The sequence below is a fragment of the Salarias fasciatus genome, chromosome 11 (genome assembly GCF_902148845.1).
Source record: "Salarias fasciatus chromosome 11, fSalaFa1.1, whole genome shotgun sequence".
Taxonomy (NCBI): domain Eukaryota; kingdom Metazoa; phylum Chordata; class Actinopteri; order Blenniiformes; family Blenniidae; genus Salarias; species Salarias fasciatus.
Window position 1 is genome coordinate 3659604 of NC_043755.1, and position 16839 is coordinate 3676442.

General features: G+C 43.8%; 2 protein-coding genes across 2 annotated transcripts; both read right to left on the bottom strand.

Moving 5' to 3' along the window:
• Positions 1-986: 986 nt before the first annotated feature.
• On the bottom strand, positions 987-10548 carry cdh17 (cadherin 17, LI cadherin (liver-intestine)). The gene is made up of 18 exons (XM_030102305.1): positions 10501-10548; positions 9944-10039; positions 8738-8875; positions 8489-8624; positions 7613-7771; positions 7109-7261; positions 6448-6653; positions 6205-6336; positions 5960-6110; positions 5152-5352; positions 4993-5069; positions 4723-4911; positions 4272-4516; positions 3489-3616; positions 2004-2228; positions 1792-1902; positions 1204-1320; positions 987-1075 (listed from the first exon to the last, which is right to left on the bottom strand). The coding sequence occupies exons 1-18, from the start codon at positions 10546-10548 to the stop codon at positions 987-989; spliced, it is 2601 nt and encodes an 866-aa protein (XP_029958165.1).
• Positions 10549-14444: 3896 nt separating this feature from the next.
• Positions 14445-15955, bottom strand: gem (GTP binding protein overexpressed in skeletal muscle). Its single transcript, XM_030102790.1, has 4 exons — positions 15587-15955; positions 15260-15336; positions 14830-15034; positions 14445-14728 (listed from the first exon to the last, which is right to left on the bottom strand). The coding sequence occupies exons 1-4, from the start codon at positions 15939-15941 to the stop codon at positions 14445-14447; spliced, it is 921 nt and encodes a 306-aa protein (XP_029958650.1). The 5' UTR covers positions 15942-15955.
• Between the last annotated feature and the right edge of the window lie 884 nt (positions 15956-16839).

Consider the following 16839-nt stretch of genomic DNA (forward strand, 5'->3'; position numbering starts at 1 on the left):
GTTGTGTGACATTCAGCTTCTCTGGAGTACATTCAAGCAGAATAATGCAAAATAACACAATAAGCCAGGAGCCGAAAGAATTACTGGATCATGACAGAAGTTTAAACTGCTAACAGAACAAACTGGCTCTGGGAAGATTTTAATAAATTATAGCAACAGGTTGCATAAATGTATGATTTGTATGGAAGCACCTATGAGATTAATTAAAGCCTCATTAAAAAAAAAAAAAAAAAAAAAAAAAATACACCTAAAAATGAATTCTGTCGTGTAAGTTAAAAACAAAAGTTACATAAATGTGAGGCTGTATTTTCTAAGGAATAATTTGAGTTTGAGGACACATTAGTTCATCCTGGTGGTTTTCTCTCCATGAAATCCTCACAAGACTGAACATGAAAATGTAAATTGATCAACAGAAGAAAAAAAAAAATCCCACAACAATGAGTCCATGATGTTGAATGTGATTTATACATTATGATAGTGATTAAAATGTGTGCATTTAGTGCACTGTTTTTTCTATGTTTTTTTTTTCTCGGAACCATAGAAAATCCAGTTGAATGTATTATAAAAGAGATATCCTCATCCAGAAGGACAGATTATATTGCATACTGCATAAATTAAAGCCTTTTAAAGGAGCAGTACGTAAAACCTGAATACTGGCGCTGTTGAGCGTTAGGTGGTAGTAGTGAGTTACTGTAGTGCACGGTTTATTTTTAATCCAGCTCTTTGAATTTCTGTCAGAGTTTTGGTAGATGGTTCGTGTTCATATCTAGCAGCTCCAGCCTGTGCTGTGTACACTGTCGTCACTTCTCTTCCTGGACTGAAAACAGAGTGAGGCCCTGGATTTACAGAACAGCTCAAACATCAGCTGATTTACAGCCTGACATTTGTTTTCTTTATCTGTTCATTTTTCAAAAGCTTTAAATTACTTACTTCACCTTGAATGGAATTGATTGAATTTGAAGATATAAATAAAGGTCTTGAGATAACTACATCATGCTGTCCCGCTCTTCCTCGTTGTTCAGGGTTTTCTTGTTCTTCTTTTTATTACGTTTGTTGACGACAATGAAGGCAATGACTGTGAAATGAGGAGACAAGACAACATGGGAAAGTAAAAACAGGGACCAAAGCAAAACCACAAGTTCACATCATTATACTGTTGGATTTACATGAGATTTAATTTTCTATGATGTGTGACAGACTTACGGCAGAAAGCCAGGATGCTGGCCAGGATCCCCACGGTGGGTCCCATTCCCAGTATAGAGGTGAATCGCCCTGGATCCCTGTAGCAGTGTCCCAGCTCTGTGCACTTACACACTTCGACTAACATGAAGACAGGATACACCAATCGGAGAAAAAGACGAATGGAGTCAAGGGACAGGCATTTTAGAGTGCACAAAGCATCCTCTCTTACGCTGATATGATGAACTACAACAAATGGCAGGTGTGCTCAGGTGGTGCAGCAGGCCATCCTGCAACAGCAAGGTCAGTGACCTTCCTGAGAGGTCAACCTGCACGGCAGCTCCATCGCCAGCAGTTTGTGAATTCTCAAATAAGATTACTTGAAGCCTTAAGAGTGGCCAGACGAGTGAAGCCAATTTACTATCCGATGAGCGGACGTCTTCACTGTTCTTTGGTGTGTTTTGTGTTTTTGTGTGAGTCACTGGCGTTGGAGACAACACTGAAATATTTCAAGTTATTTTGGTCTGCCGGTGGAGCATTGCTTTAGTCACCGAGCAGAAAGTACAGATTTTAGGAAAAATATTTGAGAAATAACCTAATTCATCTACTCACCGTCTACTGAATGTGGAACTCCCATGCCTTGGTTGTCTGTAACAGTGATGGGAACTGAGAAGGTTTTACCCTCATCTGGCATTTTCTTCAAGATCAGCAAAGCTGATTTTGCTAGATGGAAAACATGCAGAGAAGAAAGGGAAAATGTACCAAATGAAAGACACCAATATGTCTCTGACATTCATATCTATCGATGTTGTGATGTTTTGTACCATCAACTTTCTGCAGCTCCCAGTTGTGTGACTTCTTTCCGTGAGTAAAGTTGAATTTGAGTGGATATGAAAAGGGCTCGCTGTCTATATCCTTTGCCTCCAGCTTGACAGGTTTGTTGTTCTCCATGCAGATGAAAGCATAGTTGTCAACCAGTTGAGGGGAGTTGTCGTTGACGTCCAGCAGTGTCACGCGCACAACATGCTCAGAGAATTTCTCTGGGTTCTCTTTAGAGGGAAATCAGAGTGTTTAAAAGTCAGGTTTTAATTTTCAAAACTCCAAAACACAAGCGCAATATCTAATTAAAGCCACGCGCCATTAAAGCCATGGCTCTCATGGTAAAAGTAATTTTTTTAAAAATGCATCATAATCTTTGCACACTCCCATAGGTGGCGCTGTAGCATCTATCACAGTCATTCATACATAAATATAATCAGCATCATGTTGTGTATAATGGATCAAAATTTCAAGACAGTCGGACAAAGTATGTGCTTGTAAGAAATGTTTATGTATTTTTCGGGGGGGTCTTTGCGTCCCTGCTGGCCAACGGTTGTAAATGCATTAAAATGGTAATATAATGTTTTGCTTGTCTTTGGGCATAGAATTTTACTGCACAGTTTGCTTACTGTGGAAGAATGTTAATGTTTTAGGTCTATGGTAGGGGGTGCTATAGAGTTGAGTTGTATTGAACTTTATAATGCATTGCATGAGGACCATTATGGCACATAACTGACTGTAATCTGAGTGTTCTAGGACGACGCCTGAGCTCGTGAGGGGCTGTCGAAATAACAGGAAATGAAGGCGTTTTTCGATGGCGTGCTGTGAGGAGACCGAGCGACGTATCAAAAAAATCTGGCTTGTCAAATCTTGAAAGTCAATGTGTCTAGATGCAGCGTGCTGAGTTTGGGCTCATTTGGAAGAAAGGAACTAAGAGTTCAGTTCATTTGAAAAATGAAAAGCGAAATGGCGGCGAATTTTGTTTCCAAGATGGCCGCCTTCCTGTTGGTCCCACAGATTTGAGCCAAGAGAGTTTTCTGTTTGTCCCCTCATGCTCTGTCACTGGTGTGAATTTCGTGTTCCTACGTCAAAATATGCCCACTCTGTGGGCCATAGGGGTCTGATTGTAGGTGGCGCTGTTGAGCCAGTGTTGATCTGTCACTGTGGAGGTGTAAATTTGATCGAATTTTTCGCTGGGCCTGCTGCGTAGATACCAAAAAACCCCACATTCAGCTATGTTCAGGGGGTCAAAAATGCTTTCTCACGGGACAAAGAATAATAAGAAGAAACTGAGCAAGAAAAATACCCTTCGGCGTTACACTACGTGTTACAGCGATGGCTAATAATACAGTAGAAACTGAGCAAGAACAAGACCCTTCGGCGATGGCTAATAATGCTCAAAAAGAAAAAATTTATGCACCACGGGAGCTTTCACGTGGACAGAACTGTCCTGACAGTCACATTATTTTGTGTGTTTTCCTGTATCTCACCCTTCTCAAAAGCAGTAATGGTGAGATCCAAACTCTCTGTTGTCTCTCTGTCCAGATTCGCTTTGGTTTTGATCTCTCCTGTAGAGTCAATCTCCAGCCAGCCGTGAGAGTCCCCATCTAACTTAAAACTGCACACAGACAAACAGTTATGCAATCATCAGTAGTGTGTTTCAGTCAAAACATTCGATGAATCATCCATGACACAGCGGCCAGCGAGCTGGTGACCAAAGCAAATGAAGGCTGTCAAAACAAATCAATGGTTGGTTTTCTGCACATGTGATGGTTCAAAAAGACCAAAATAATGTGGCCGATGTGGCCCTCAAAACTACAACCTGTTGATGTATCCTATTAGTCCAATAACAATGCTGAAATATGCAGGTGAGGCTATGTGAATGATTACATTTTAGATAAATGATTGTAACGAAGTGATGATTTCTCTTCGTTGTATCTTAGCTTTAGAATTCAGAGGGTTCAGAATTATTTCCATTTCAAGGATATCGTCTAAAACACTGGCAGCACTGATTGAGTAACAGCCAGTCGCCACCTCTGAAGCCAGTTCTGCAAAGGTTTCTTCCTTTAAAGCAGCAGATAATACTTCCCTACAAATCTTCTTTTCAGCCATGTTTTTAGTAGACAAAGTAGAAAATGATGCTTGAAAGTGGATGTATGTAACAGTTTTTGAAATTGGGAGATATTTCAGAAATCAGTTTCCAAATAATCATGTCTATATGAGCAGTCACACACGAAACATGAAGCCTGCAGCTGGAGCTGCTGTGCTTTTACCCAATCTCTTTGCCTTCTGGGTCTTTTGCCTCCACAGTGAAGAGCACGGATCCTTTGGTGACGTTCTCAGACACGGTCACATCCTCAATGTCCATGCTGAACTCTGGGACCTCGTCCACGTCGGTGACTGTAAAGAAGACGGAGGCGGTGGACTCGCTGCCGTACTCCAGGCCTTTCATCAGCGGCTCCGGGTTGCGGGCCTCAATCTTAAGATTGTAGGTGGGAGACGACTCAAAGTCCAGAGGCTGTAGGGGAAAAGATGAGCCGGTTAGAGGAAGTGCTGGGACAAGAAACAGAAGACATGATGAGCACTCAGCTACGGTGATGTGATCATTCCTAACTGTGCTATCAGCTGACCAATCTATGGCTTGATTAATTATAAACCACAGATGGACAAAACAGAACAGAGAGAGACCCAGGCCTCCGGGTGGATGTTTCTAATCTTGCCGACCTTCGCTACGACCAGATGACCGACGCCTTTGCCGTCGGTTTCCACGGTGAAGACTCCATCGTCGTCGCCTGCAGCGATGTGGAACTGGATCAGGGAGCTGCCACTGTCTGGGTCGTCGGCGTCCGTGGCACTGATGTTCAGCACGGTGTGGCCCACTTCAATGTCCTCTGCCAGGGTGTGGCTGCCATACTGCACACACACACACACACACAGTAATCACACCAACAAACAAGATGCAAAACAAGGTGTGTGAGGCACTGTAACACTCACATCGGTCTTCTCAAACAGAGGCAGCTCATTGTTGACATCAATGACCTTGATGACGACTTTACAGTCGGCGCTGAAATCTGTGGGTCGAAGGTCACGAGTTTTTAAAATCGCAGAGTGAAAATGAATTCCAGAACTGATGCTTGCGGGTCGAAGCGTTACCTGAGTCACTGACTCTGACGACGAGGTTGTAGAGCTGCTGCTCTTTGCGCTGCAGCAAGCGCAGCGACTGAATTTTCCCGGTGTGATCGATGGAGAAGACGTTGGGGGTGGGTTCCTGGGACACGATGGTGTAAGTCAGCTCCGAATTCAGTGTCCCTTCTTCGTCGGCATCGTGGGCTATCAAGTCTCCTATCGGGCTGCCTGGAAAGACAAAAAACAAATATTACCTGCATGTTTATCCTAACAAATGTCTGTAGAAAAACTTTTTCATTAACGTCTTTTTAACATCGGGGAATTCACACCAAATGAAAGCAGAACTTACAAGTGTAACAGAAACAGAAATTAATAGAGCAAGCAAGTACTAAGAAGTGTATTATATATAACATTTCTAATAAATCATGACATTTAACAATTTTTGCCTAAAGCAGTGATCATTCATCTTGTTACCAGAAGAGATTTCGCTCCAGTAAAACAGAGTGTATTGGGGTTCTTTCCTTTTAAGTTCATAGCAAAAAGTTATTTAGAAGTTATGTTATGGTGAAATGAATAATTCCTGCAGTGAACATACACAATAAATCACATAAAACCAGAAAGTGTATGTGGAAGTAAATAAAAAAACTTTTTTTTATGGATTATTTGAAATTATCTTTGTTGAGAGTTAAAACTATATAAATACAGCGAAAATTAAGCACACAGGAAAAGTGAAGGCCAGGCACTGAAAAGCATTTTCATAACAACCTTTGCGAACACAAAGCACGCTGTCGTTTTCTGGAAACTGTTCTATAAAAGTCATTCGGGCGCAGCTCACCGACGGGCTCGTTTTCCTGCAACTCAAACACACTCTCCTCTTTTTCACACTTCGGCATGTTATCGTTCACATCCTTCACCAGGACTTGGATTTCCATGGGGGGATCCACCTGTGTTCCTTTAAAATCCTTAGCAAATACAACCAGGATGTACTGAAAGCGGAAAAGACAGAAGTTCAGGAGTAACTCAGAGCAAGTCGTGTCTTGTGTGAAGGATTCATGCATCAATCCAAAAACGTGTTTCTACCATGTCCTTCTTCTCTCTGTCCAGCTCTTCTGTTACCACGATTTCCCCATTGTCCCTGATCTGGAAGGGGAAATTCACCTCCCGTTCCTTCTGCACTAACTCGTAGAGAGCATTGGGATCGTTGGACTGGACCTGAGTGCAGAGAGAGATGGGAGGAGAACATAAATGAATGTTTCTTTCAGGCAAATAAAGAGTCTGAGCGGGTATAGTGAGAATTTTCAACATGTGTATCTTCTAACAGACCTTTGCAATCACCAGAGGGTACGATTCCTTGAAGTTCTCCGGAATGGTCAGTGGTCCGGGATTTCTCCACAGATTTTGCTCCACAACGATGTGCACTCTGGTGTTTCCACTCAGCGCAGTTTCTGAAAATCCTCCCAAGTCTTGAACGCGCACAAGCAGGGTGAAGTCTGGGTCTTCCAGGGGGTCAATGTTTCGCCTCCTCATCTCTTTATACATGGAAATGACAGTTAGAGATGCAGCACAGATGACAAACCAACACGTTTTCATGAAAACCTTTCAGTACAGCTTTAAGTTTGAACAGGACAGTCACGTGAACTCAACTCCAAACCGTCACACCCCCCCCCCCCCCCCCACCCCCCCCCCCACCCCCCACCCCCCGACTGGACAAACTCATCAACTTAACACCCAATCAACCACATGACCACCACTAATCACCAGCACTGCTTCATGACAGGGTGCGTTTACTGACATGAGCATAGTTGATCAGTCAGGAGCAAGTAAAGAATTTTAAGGAAAACACTAATCCGTCACACACAATGGGTTTCAAGAACAGAAAGAAAACAGCCGTCATAAACAATATATCTGTTCCATATCACTGATCAGTAAATTACAGTCCTCCAGTTGTTGAATAACAATTTGTCCAGCGTATCTGGAAACAAACCTGCTTTCTCCACGCAGGTGAAAAAGGGGTTTAATTCATAGGGGACCCTCTGTGGTGTACAGTACTCGTCAAACTTCCTCTTCAGAGTCTCGGTGTTCTGCTCCTCTCCTTTGTCGTACTGGATGCCGTCTCTAGCCTTCAGCATCTGTTTACCTGTTCAAAAGATCAACACACATCACATATTGCTGTTATACTCCCACGCATCGCGAGCGCGCTTTCACAGACATCGGTGTCCTGAGGCTCATTCACATGTTCGCACACACTCGAAGTAATCAGAGATCAACATCACGCGACATTTAGGCAATGTGCCTCCAATCAGCGTTAATCTTGAGCACCCAAGATGAGCTGTATAATCTGGATTTACAGTGGCACTATACTGCCAGATTACAGGCAGAGATGGACAGATTACAGACTTTCCCAGATCCCAGTCGTGGCCCTCTGTGTCTGGCCTCACGCTTGTGTGTGTGTGTGTGTGTGTGAGACCGTTGGGTTTGGAAGCATCACCTTGCTCTGTGGTGGAAATCTCTCCGGTCTCGGGGTCAATCTGGAACAGGAGAACGTTGTGCTTGTTGGGGAGCTGGCTCACCAGGCTGTACCTCAGATGAGCGTTAGGCGTGTTGGGGTCGTCCTGATCGGATGCGAACACTTGAGTAAACGGCTCACCTGGAATCAAAACAGAACAATACTGCCTGTTACACCTGGGGATTAAAAATCCATCAGTCAACGAGCCACATAATGCTCGGACTTCCTTTTCACCACTAAACATGTGCATTTTGTGAACTTTTCAAATATGAGCGCATGGTTTGTAGTTTAGTTCAGTGGACTAAACTATGGAAAAAGAGAAATGTTACCAAAATAGCAAGAAACAAGTCATCTGCATTGTTGCCTGACCATCTGCCCACGCTCAGCCCTCATAGTTCTCTTGCCCATGAGTGACCAAGCCTGATCCCACGCAGGCCGACCCTCTGTGTTTGTCCAGGGATGAAGGGTAACATCTCACAGTTACGCCCGTGTGTGTTTTCCCCACACACTGTGTTTCCATCTCATCCTTGAACCCATATAATCACTTGAAATAATGATTATTATGGGTTCTTTTGTCTAACCGAATTTGTAAATACACTTCATGACTCATTTGTTTTCCATTCGCGACCTTACTGGATCCCACCCAGGGGGCGAACGCACTTGACCCGGAGGGGTCCCGGACATGTGCCCGTTTTGAACCCCCATCCATGGACCCCTGTTATTTTTGGATGACGGTAATAAGACCACGTTGCACACTTTCATGTGGGCGTCTATTGAAATTTGTTTCTAGAACATCGTCTCTGCCCTCATTTCTTAAAAAAAAAAGCAAACAAACCAAAAACACACACACACACACACCTGGACTGCTGTTTTCTCGAACCATGGCTACGTAGCTGCTCTGGCTGAAGACTGGAGCATTGTTGTTGACATCCATAACATTTATGGTGACAGTAACTGGGTCCAGGACGATTTTTCCATCCTCCAGGGCCTCCACCTGGACAGACATGGTTGCACATTCAAACACAATCATGTAGGAGTACTCAGTCCAATGCTGGCATGATGCAAAGGCTCTCATTTCTGTGTGTGAACGCAAAGAGATTGTAGTACCTCAACGATGAAATGTTGTTCATGAGACCAGTCCAGAGGTTCCTCCAGGAAAAGCCAGCCATCTTTTGAAATCTTGATGTCGTTTCTTCCGTCTCCTTTCAGCTGGAAACCATTAACACCTGGACTTTCAACCCGAAACTGTAGGAGAGACATAGAAAAGGGAAATTAGTAATATGAGACGATGGGTGACAACAATCGCTGTCTTTAATTCGAGTCCCCCTGAATAATGGATTTCAAAGATTACTCAAAGTGATTATACTTTCAAAAGTAGAAGTGTTAACACATTTTTTGAAAAAATTGATCAAATGCAATGAACATGAAATACTCAAATCTTATCGATATTTATTGATCTCTTTGCAGTTTTCTTATCAAGCAGCACTTTTTTGATATGTCAAGTAAATATAAAAACAGATTAAAAACAGCACAGACACAAAAGCATAAATCTAAACATCAGCAGGGAAATATGTTTGAAATGTATATATTTAAGTCTGTTAGGACAAAATATTTACAGTCTTGTTGGGATTAACTGATGAGAAAGGATTATATGGTTGCTTTCCACAGTCCAAAGACATGCATGCAGGCTTTACCCAAAGTCCTGCCTGCATTCCAAATTACTCACAAAATCCTATTTGAAGTGAGGTTAGTTCAAGTTTTTTTAAATGTGGAAACTCAAGGTATTTGTCTCCTTTCTAAATTTATCCTGTCATTAATGCGTCAGAGTAAAATAGTTTTACATTTCTGTCATCTGTGCAGCTGCAACTTCTGTATGAATGCCTGTTTCAGATAACGTGAAACAGTAGTTCAACATCTGAAAGGCTTTAAAGCAGGTAACAAAGAGGAAGGATAACAATTCTCAGGTCTCGTTGCGTGAATTGTGATATTCTTGAAAAATAATACATGCGTCTGCGTGCGCTTGACCGATATCTGTTGAGAAGAAAAGTGTCAAAATGTAGTGGAGCGGAAGGAAGAAACAGCGGAAAATGACAGTGAGAAAGTACACTGCTTCACTGATACAGTGTCTTTTCACTGCTTCAGCCGTCTCAAACCACTTTAAAGCTGCTCGGCCTCCACTGAGGATACTGGGAGTTCAGTGCACCTCAACACAGGGAGAGATGGGAAACCGGACCACCAACCACTGGACTTGAAGATGACCAAACTGTACTGAGGAAGCTTCAGTAGCACCGCAGCAGCCATGTGTGTATGTACCTGGTACAAGGCGTAGGGCACCGGCGTTCCCTCGGGCACGTCCAGCTGTATGTTCTGAAACGGGCCTGTCTTCTCCTCCAGATCCGTCCCAGCAGCCTGCCGCCCAACAAGAACGGAGGTCAAAGGTCTGGCACAGCACAGGCTGAATGGAAGTTAAACCGCTCACGCTCACGCCGGCGTTTAACGCTTCAGAGTTTGAGCTGAAGGCAGTCAGGCATTGATAGGACGTTTTACAGCCCAGTTATTTATTGATCTCAAATGACAGGACAGCGGTGAAATTCTGATATTTCGCTCCAGCATGGGGGATCAAAGTCTGCTCAGTAACATTTACACTCCAGTCTATCTTCCTGCACACATTTTGTCTTTGCGGACAACTACAAAAACTTAATCTTTTCACATTCTTAACATGCTCTCTTGAATTTTCCATGTATCAAAGATAATCCCTAAAACTGCATGAGAATAAATGAAAACATGAATATTTCATAGATTTGTATGTTTGAATGTTTGTTACATGAATATGCATTGGAAGGCAGCAGTTGGCCGTGTTATGTACTCACAATGCTGCAGAGCAATGGGAGCAACAGCAGATGCACCACGGGCGTCATGATCGCCGTCTGCGAACGACGAGGAGGTGGGTGGAGAGGAGGAGGAAGAGGAAGAGCAGGTGGAGGAGCGAAGGAGGCAATGAGGGAGAGGAGTTGGAGGAAAACATCGATAAATGTCGAGAAGAAAGAAAAGACTTGTCACATTAACATTCTTGCTTTTGATCCAGATCACGTCCAGTAATCTGTAGAACAAACGAATATTGACTGTGACATTGAATCACACTGTTCATGTGGAAATCTTTAAACCCAGCGCCCCTCGGTGGAATATTATTCTCTGTTAAGTACAGTATGTTATTGATTCACAAAGCAAGCAGCTGCACACAGAAACTGTGTCCTCTGTCCTTGAGTTCACACATGGGCGTCGCTATCTCTCTCTCGGCTTCATACTTTGAGCTTAACGGGAACGTGAAGGACGTCCACATGTGACTCCACCTTCGCAGCCGAGAGGCCAGCCCAGCGTAGTGCGAAGGAGAAAATGAAAGCCTGAGGGCCGAGACAGAAGGGCAATTCGAAGATTCTTCTGTTGCTTTTAAAATTCTCTTTTTTCATATCAATGTTTTTTTGTGAATTTACAAGTATTAATTCTTAGGAAATAATACAGAGGTACCAAGTATGAAACATTTGACTTACGGTTTGTAAACTGTGATTATTGTTATTTTAAGGATAACTTACAGAGTAATTGCAAAATTACTTAACTGTTTAAACAGTGGCTGCACAGATGACAAATAGGAGCATTAACGTTAACATAATGGGAAGGTGAAGCGTTTTTGTCTTCCAAAGTGAGTTAGTACAGATATGAAGGAGGCAATTAAAGGTCAGCCGCAGGGCATTTAAAGGCCGTCTAAAACTGCTCTGTAATTTCGGTTACATGTCAATGTCAGTCTCACTTTACAAAGCTCGTCACCTTTATGTACAAAAAACAAACAAATCAATCATGCAATTTTGCATTTTACCACACCTATCATTTACAGGCCCTCAACCTCAGCCTGGCAAATCACACAATGTGACTTTAGAGCAGTTTACTGTACATCTTAAAGCTTTCAGTCCAAACCTTTAAACCACATGTTAAAAAAGTCACAGGCACTACATGGGAATGAGAACATACCTTCCTGAAACAACAGAGGAAGTCAACTGGCTGAGTGAAGGTGACTTTGAGTCATGACTAATGACCTTTTTGTTGCGCCAGACGCTTTAAAAGTCAGTACCATTGACTGCCACACCTTATGAAAGGAAACTCTACCAGGATGTCTTCCGAGAGGTTTCACACACTTTCTTGAGTGTTTCTCTCTCCATTTAGTGCCACTTGCCTGTTGAATGAGTCACATTATAGTAGGTCCTAACTGTGGTTACTCACTTCTAGTCTTGTCGTGACTAAAAGAACTTCCACTGAGGAAATTATTCAGTGTATTTATTTCAACAGGATTAAGTGAAGCTGCTATAAGGAGGCTGTATCACCTCCACAGGCCTCACTGGATGACCTTTGTCTGAATATATTCCAGGAGCCTTAACACTGAAATTAGTGTCCCACACAGAGAAAAAAAAAAAATCTGCAGGAATAAGTCACATGTTGAGAAAAACCCAGGAATCAACCAAAACGTAGAAGTCAGCAGTCAGATGTGCCTCACACTCAGGCCCTGCCAAAGTCAAGTCAAGATCAAAACACTTTTATAACAATCTCAGAGCATCTGTAACATTTAACACGCGGCCTAAAGACTGATCCAAGGCAGCTTGTTCTTTTCAAACACCAAATAGTGAATAAAATCTAAACCTTGAGACGGGAGAGCGAGGTGACCTACCTTACAGGAGAGACCGACTGACTCACTCCTCACTTTCACAGTGAGCCCAGCAGTTTCAAGAAGTCTGGTCAAACGTTAACCAAGCGTTCACCTAGCAATGTTTTATTGGATCTAATGATTGTCTAATCACCCAGCCCCTCTATGTCAAGCTGGCCAATAAGGAAGTCGCTGACAACGGAGTTAAAGACAGGAAGAGCGGAACAGTGATACATACAGTAGAGAAAAAAAGTCAATAAGACGTGCTGTTAATCACAGATTTGTTCTGTTTCTTCTGTTGCTGTAGCACAAACTGACGGAGTCTCTCTCACAGAGATTTGCACATTTTAAATAGCATTACTTTCATTTACAGACAAAAAAAGATGACAAAATAGAACAAAGTGGTTAAAAGACATTGGTATTGAAACTTGCTGTTTGCTGTTTAAGGCTTTTATTTCCCTTCAGACTTTGACCTGTGTGTGTGTGTGTCTGCAGTGTTTCCTGTCAGATTCTCTGCTTGCAGCACTTCCTGATAAGGAGCTTTGTGTGGACAATAAGACTGAAAGGCTGGACTGATGCTCCACTGGTTCATAAAAATTCAAAGCTTTGAGGTTATCTGAATGATTCACAAGTTACAGCACATGTGGAAGGATTGATTTCTACTCCTGACCTTGTTTCTTGATAAAGCTCCCCAGTGCAAATCCAAGAGTGAGAGAGGTCTGAAAGCGTTCTTCAAAGAGGCTGTATAAGTGTTTTTTTTTTTTTCTTTTTTGCTGTGTAATCTTTCCCCTCACATGTTGCTGGGATTATCTTCTATACATCCAGATATACTCGCTACTATCCAGAGCAAAGAGCTTAAAAAGCTGTAGAAAGCAGCTTGAAGCCGACAAGGTGGAAAACTGTAAAGATCTGTTGCGGTAGAAAAAGAAAGCCATGACTCGCTGTTCACGGGCCTGCTGTACAAACATCAGCAGTGCGGTCGATGGTTCGGCAGATAAAACCATGAATTCAGATGGAAGGGACTCTGTTACATAAACCACGGCTCCATATGTGTGCAGGCAGCCTCACAGATATCATGGCTAACATGAACCAACGCCATCTGCCCGACGCTCCCCGAACTGAACATGCAAACACACATACACACACCCATGGGCTTCTGTGAAATGTTACCTTGGCAACTCATTTTCCTGGGTTTAACTGCTTTCTCGGCAGAATCGAGTTTGGGATTTTTTTTTTTTTGGACGAACTGTGTCTGAGCTCGGTGTCACACTGTGACCCAAATCTCTAATCAGTCCCCGAGCAGTCGACTTGCTGCACCCAATCAGATAAGACACACACACACATAACTAATTGTGTTTCAAAAAGTTCAGCTCTAATGTCACCTCCTGAGTCATCTTTCATCGGCTTGGTTTTGTTGCAGTTAAAAAAAAAACCTCGTTTGTGTGAGTCTCCTCTGCGTAAAGCATGAGTCACCCACTTTAATCTCTCATTAGCATGACAGAGACGACAGACAAAAGAGGGAGCTTTTTCTATTCAAATAACACATCACTTTATTTCAATTAACTGTGCTTAAATATCTTCTAAGTAGCAAAATACAACACAATATCCATTATTTACAATAAGTGCAAAATACAACAGCTCATAAATACAGTGAACAATACTACTCAGTTGTAATTATTTAAACAAATATATAAACCACGACTAATATGAGCTTACGACAGGTAAACTCAGCACTTCGGGACAATTTTGGCAAAAACAGGAACAAAGAGGATGAGGAAAAGAGAAAAAAATAGCTAACATTAACATCTTTGTTCAAAACACAGAATTGAACAAAAAAATCCTGTTCTTCTCTCAGTTTCCGTCAACCGATCTCCGACCCGTCAAAAGATTCTGCTACACAAACACACTGAATGTGAGTGCGACTGTCCACTCCATCAGAAAGCCCGGCACGCTGAGCCCGGTCCACGAGGCAAGCCAGTGGAAACGCCGCCGTCCGCCCTCCTGTGGAGTCCTGGTGGTGTGGAGCATGGATGAGGTACCGGCCCGTCGGAGGCAGTCTCCCTCATGGTCCTGCTTCCTTCACCTGCTCAAACGTTTGATGCTCTCGCTATGATTGTCTGACTCCTACAGCACGGAGAGGTCATGGCAGGACTTGGATTTCAGCCAAAACGCAACGTTGGGATTGTTCTTTGCCACTATCTTGTCAAGGAACCGTCTGGCCTTCATGGGCAGGCTTTCCCGGCGTGCGCTACAGTGTGCGTGGCGGCGGCGCTTGTTGGCCTCCCTGGAGTCTCGGCGAAGACGCAGCTGTCGCACTATGCCGTGGAAGGCCTCCCAGATGTTGTGCTGCATGGCGGCTGAGGTCTCGATGAACTTGCAGTCGAAAACGGCGGCACAAGCGCGACCCTCTGAAACAAAGGAGGAAGAGAGAGAAGTCAGAGATCTGCAGCTGCATCACGTGGGATGTAAACACAGTAAAACTGATCACACACTCACAAAGTCTCCTTACCAGTTGCTGACACCTCTCGGCGTCGCACCAGGTCGCACTTGTTCCCCACGAGAATTATTGGCGTGTTCTGGGCTGGACAGAAACGACGCAAAGTTATCCGGAGCTCGGAGGCTCGCAGGAACGAGGTCCGGTCAGTGATCGAGTACAGCAGCAGGTAGGCATCGCCGGTCTGCATGTGCTGCTCATGGGCCCAGTCAGCGTCAGCCTGTCAACACACAAGTGCTTCGAGTTAAAGGAGTCGACTCAATAAAGACAAAAACATCAAATCAAATCACTTGTCATGAAAATAATCAGAGCATTCAATTTTTATATTATAATAGATAAACTAGAAAGCCAGTGAGAATGAAGGTTTACAGGCAAAATTAAACAAATAGAGGGTGAGACAGCTGAGAGCAGAGAGGATAAAGAGCAGGCTGTGGTTTGTGCTCACCTCTGTGTCCCATGTGTCCACTAGAGTGATAGTTGCAGGCTCTCCGTCCACCTCGATGTCCTTTTCACACACTTCATCTGAAATCGGACAGGACATGAGTTAATGTCAAAACAAACGCTGCTCATTATGTCTTCCAGGATTTTTACAAACTCATATAACTACACGCAGAAGCCCATGTACATTTGATTTGGTAAAACGCGCAGCGCGATCAACGGATTTTCAGCAAATGACGGATCGATTATTTGAGAAACGCGCAAATCGCCCAAAAGCGCCTTAAAAAACTCTTTATATTCAAATTCACAACAGTTGTTTTGATCTTTTCCTCACCTCCACACAGCTCGCAGTCGTCACTGTCCATGCTGTCTGCCGCCCCGGCGAAGATGCTCGCGAACGCCGTCTTCCCGACCCCGCTGGCCCCGAGCAGCACCACCCGGTACGGGCTCTCGGGCTCCGCCGGCTCCCCGGCGGACTCGATGGAGATGACCGAGTCCGAGGACGACCAGCTGCCGCGGCTGCCCTCCGACTCCCCGGCGGAGCTGGTGCAGGACCTGGAGCGGGAGATGCAGGCGGGGACCCGGGCCAGGAGGCTGTCCGGCAGCAGGTGGCTGCCCGGGTCGCAGATGCTCCAGCGGTGCAGCTCGGTCTGCAGGCGGAGGCTGTGGCGGCGCACGCTGGACAGCATGGTCCCTGAACGCAGCACGGGGGAATTCAACCGCTTCACTTTTTAGAGGAATAATCGACTAAAAAGAACAAATAATCTCTCTAGTTTAAAAAAAATAAAATAAAATCTTGAATAATGCAGTCCATCTGTTTTACCTACAACACATCAGAAAGTTGGATCATAAAAAAAAGAGAGAAAAAATAAATTCAGTGGCAGACTGGCTTCTCTCCCGCTTTTTAAAAAAAGTTTTATCTCCAAAAGCCGTTCGGTCTGTAAAATCCAAACAGTTGGGAGTCTGCCGCTCAGTGCAGTCAGCTGTTAATGCGCTCAGGGGGGTTCCCTTCACTTTATATACAGCCTGTGGACGGAGAGGGGTGGGAGGAGGGGTGGGGGTGCTGAAGGAGTGGAGGGGGGTGTCACTCCAGTGGAGCATGGCTGAGAGGATGGATGTGATGTGATGGAGTTTATCGGTGCTCATGTTCAAGCGGTGGTCTTCCTCTAATAGCTCTCATTCTCCCAGCTTATACAGAACAAAAAGCTCCATGCTGTCTCACTCTCTGGCTGCCAGTCGGTTACATTCTCCACTTCGTCATTCCACACTTTGCTGGAACAAATACAATCAGTTTTTGACTTCTTGATGACATCTTGTGCTTTTTCAGCGACCTTCGACCTCTTTGACATGATACTCATAGCTGTCTTCTTCAGAAAAAAGTTGAATAGTTCTGTTTTTCAGAGCCTTCATGGTTTTCTGGAGTAACGTGTGCTGTTCTCATGCTACAAAGAAAAAACATTACATATCATTGAAAGATATATTTTTGGCAAAAATGTGCTTCTGCTGTCCTACTTTTTATACGGGTGAGGAATTGGGCTTTTTAATGTAACAGCTTATGAAATGGAGATGCAGATTAAGTTCTAAAGT

What these genes read in the sequence shown, in the direction of transcription:
- cdh17 (XM_030102305.1), bottom strand. Translation starts at nt 10,548, where the DNA reads ATGACGCCCGTGGTGCATCTGCTGTTGCTCCCATTGCTCTGCAGCATT. An exon ending in CATTACTGCTTTTGAGAAGG is followed by an intron (nt 2,229 to 3,488) that starts GTGAGATACAGG and finishes TTCCCTCTAAAG; the next exon opens with AGAACCCAGAGAAATTCTCT. An exon ending in AGTTCCACATTCAGTAGACG is followed by an intron (nt 1,321 to 1,791) that starts GTGAGTAGATGA and finishes TCTTCATGTTAG; the next exon opens with TCGAAGTGTGTAAGTGCACA.
- gem (XM_030102790.1), bottom strand. Translation starts at nt 15,941, where the DNA reads ATGCTGTCCAGCGTGCGCCGCCACAGCCTCCGCCTGCAGACCGAGCTG. An exon ending in TGGACACATGGGACACAGAG is followed by an intron (nt 15,035 to 15,259) that starts GTGAGCACAAAC and finishes GTGTGTTGACAG; the next exon opens with GCTGACGCTGACTGGGCCCA. An exon ending in CCGAGAGGTGTCAGCAACTG is followed by an intron (nt 14,729 to 14,829) that starts GTAAGGAGACTT and finishes CCTTTGTTTCAG; the next exon opens with AGGGTCGCGCTTGTGCCGCC.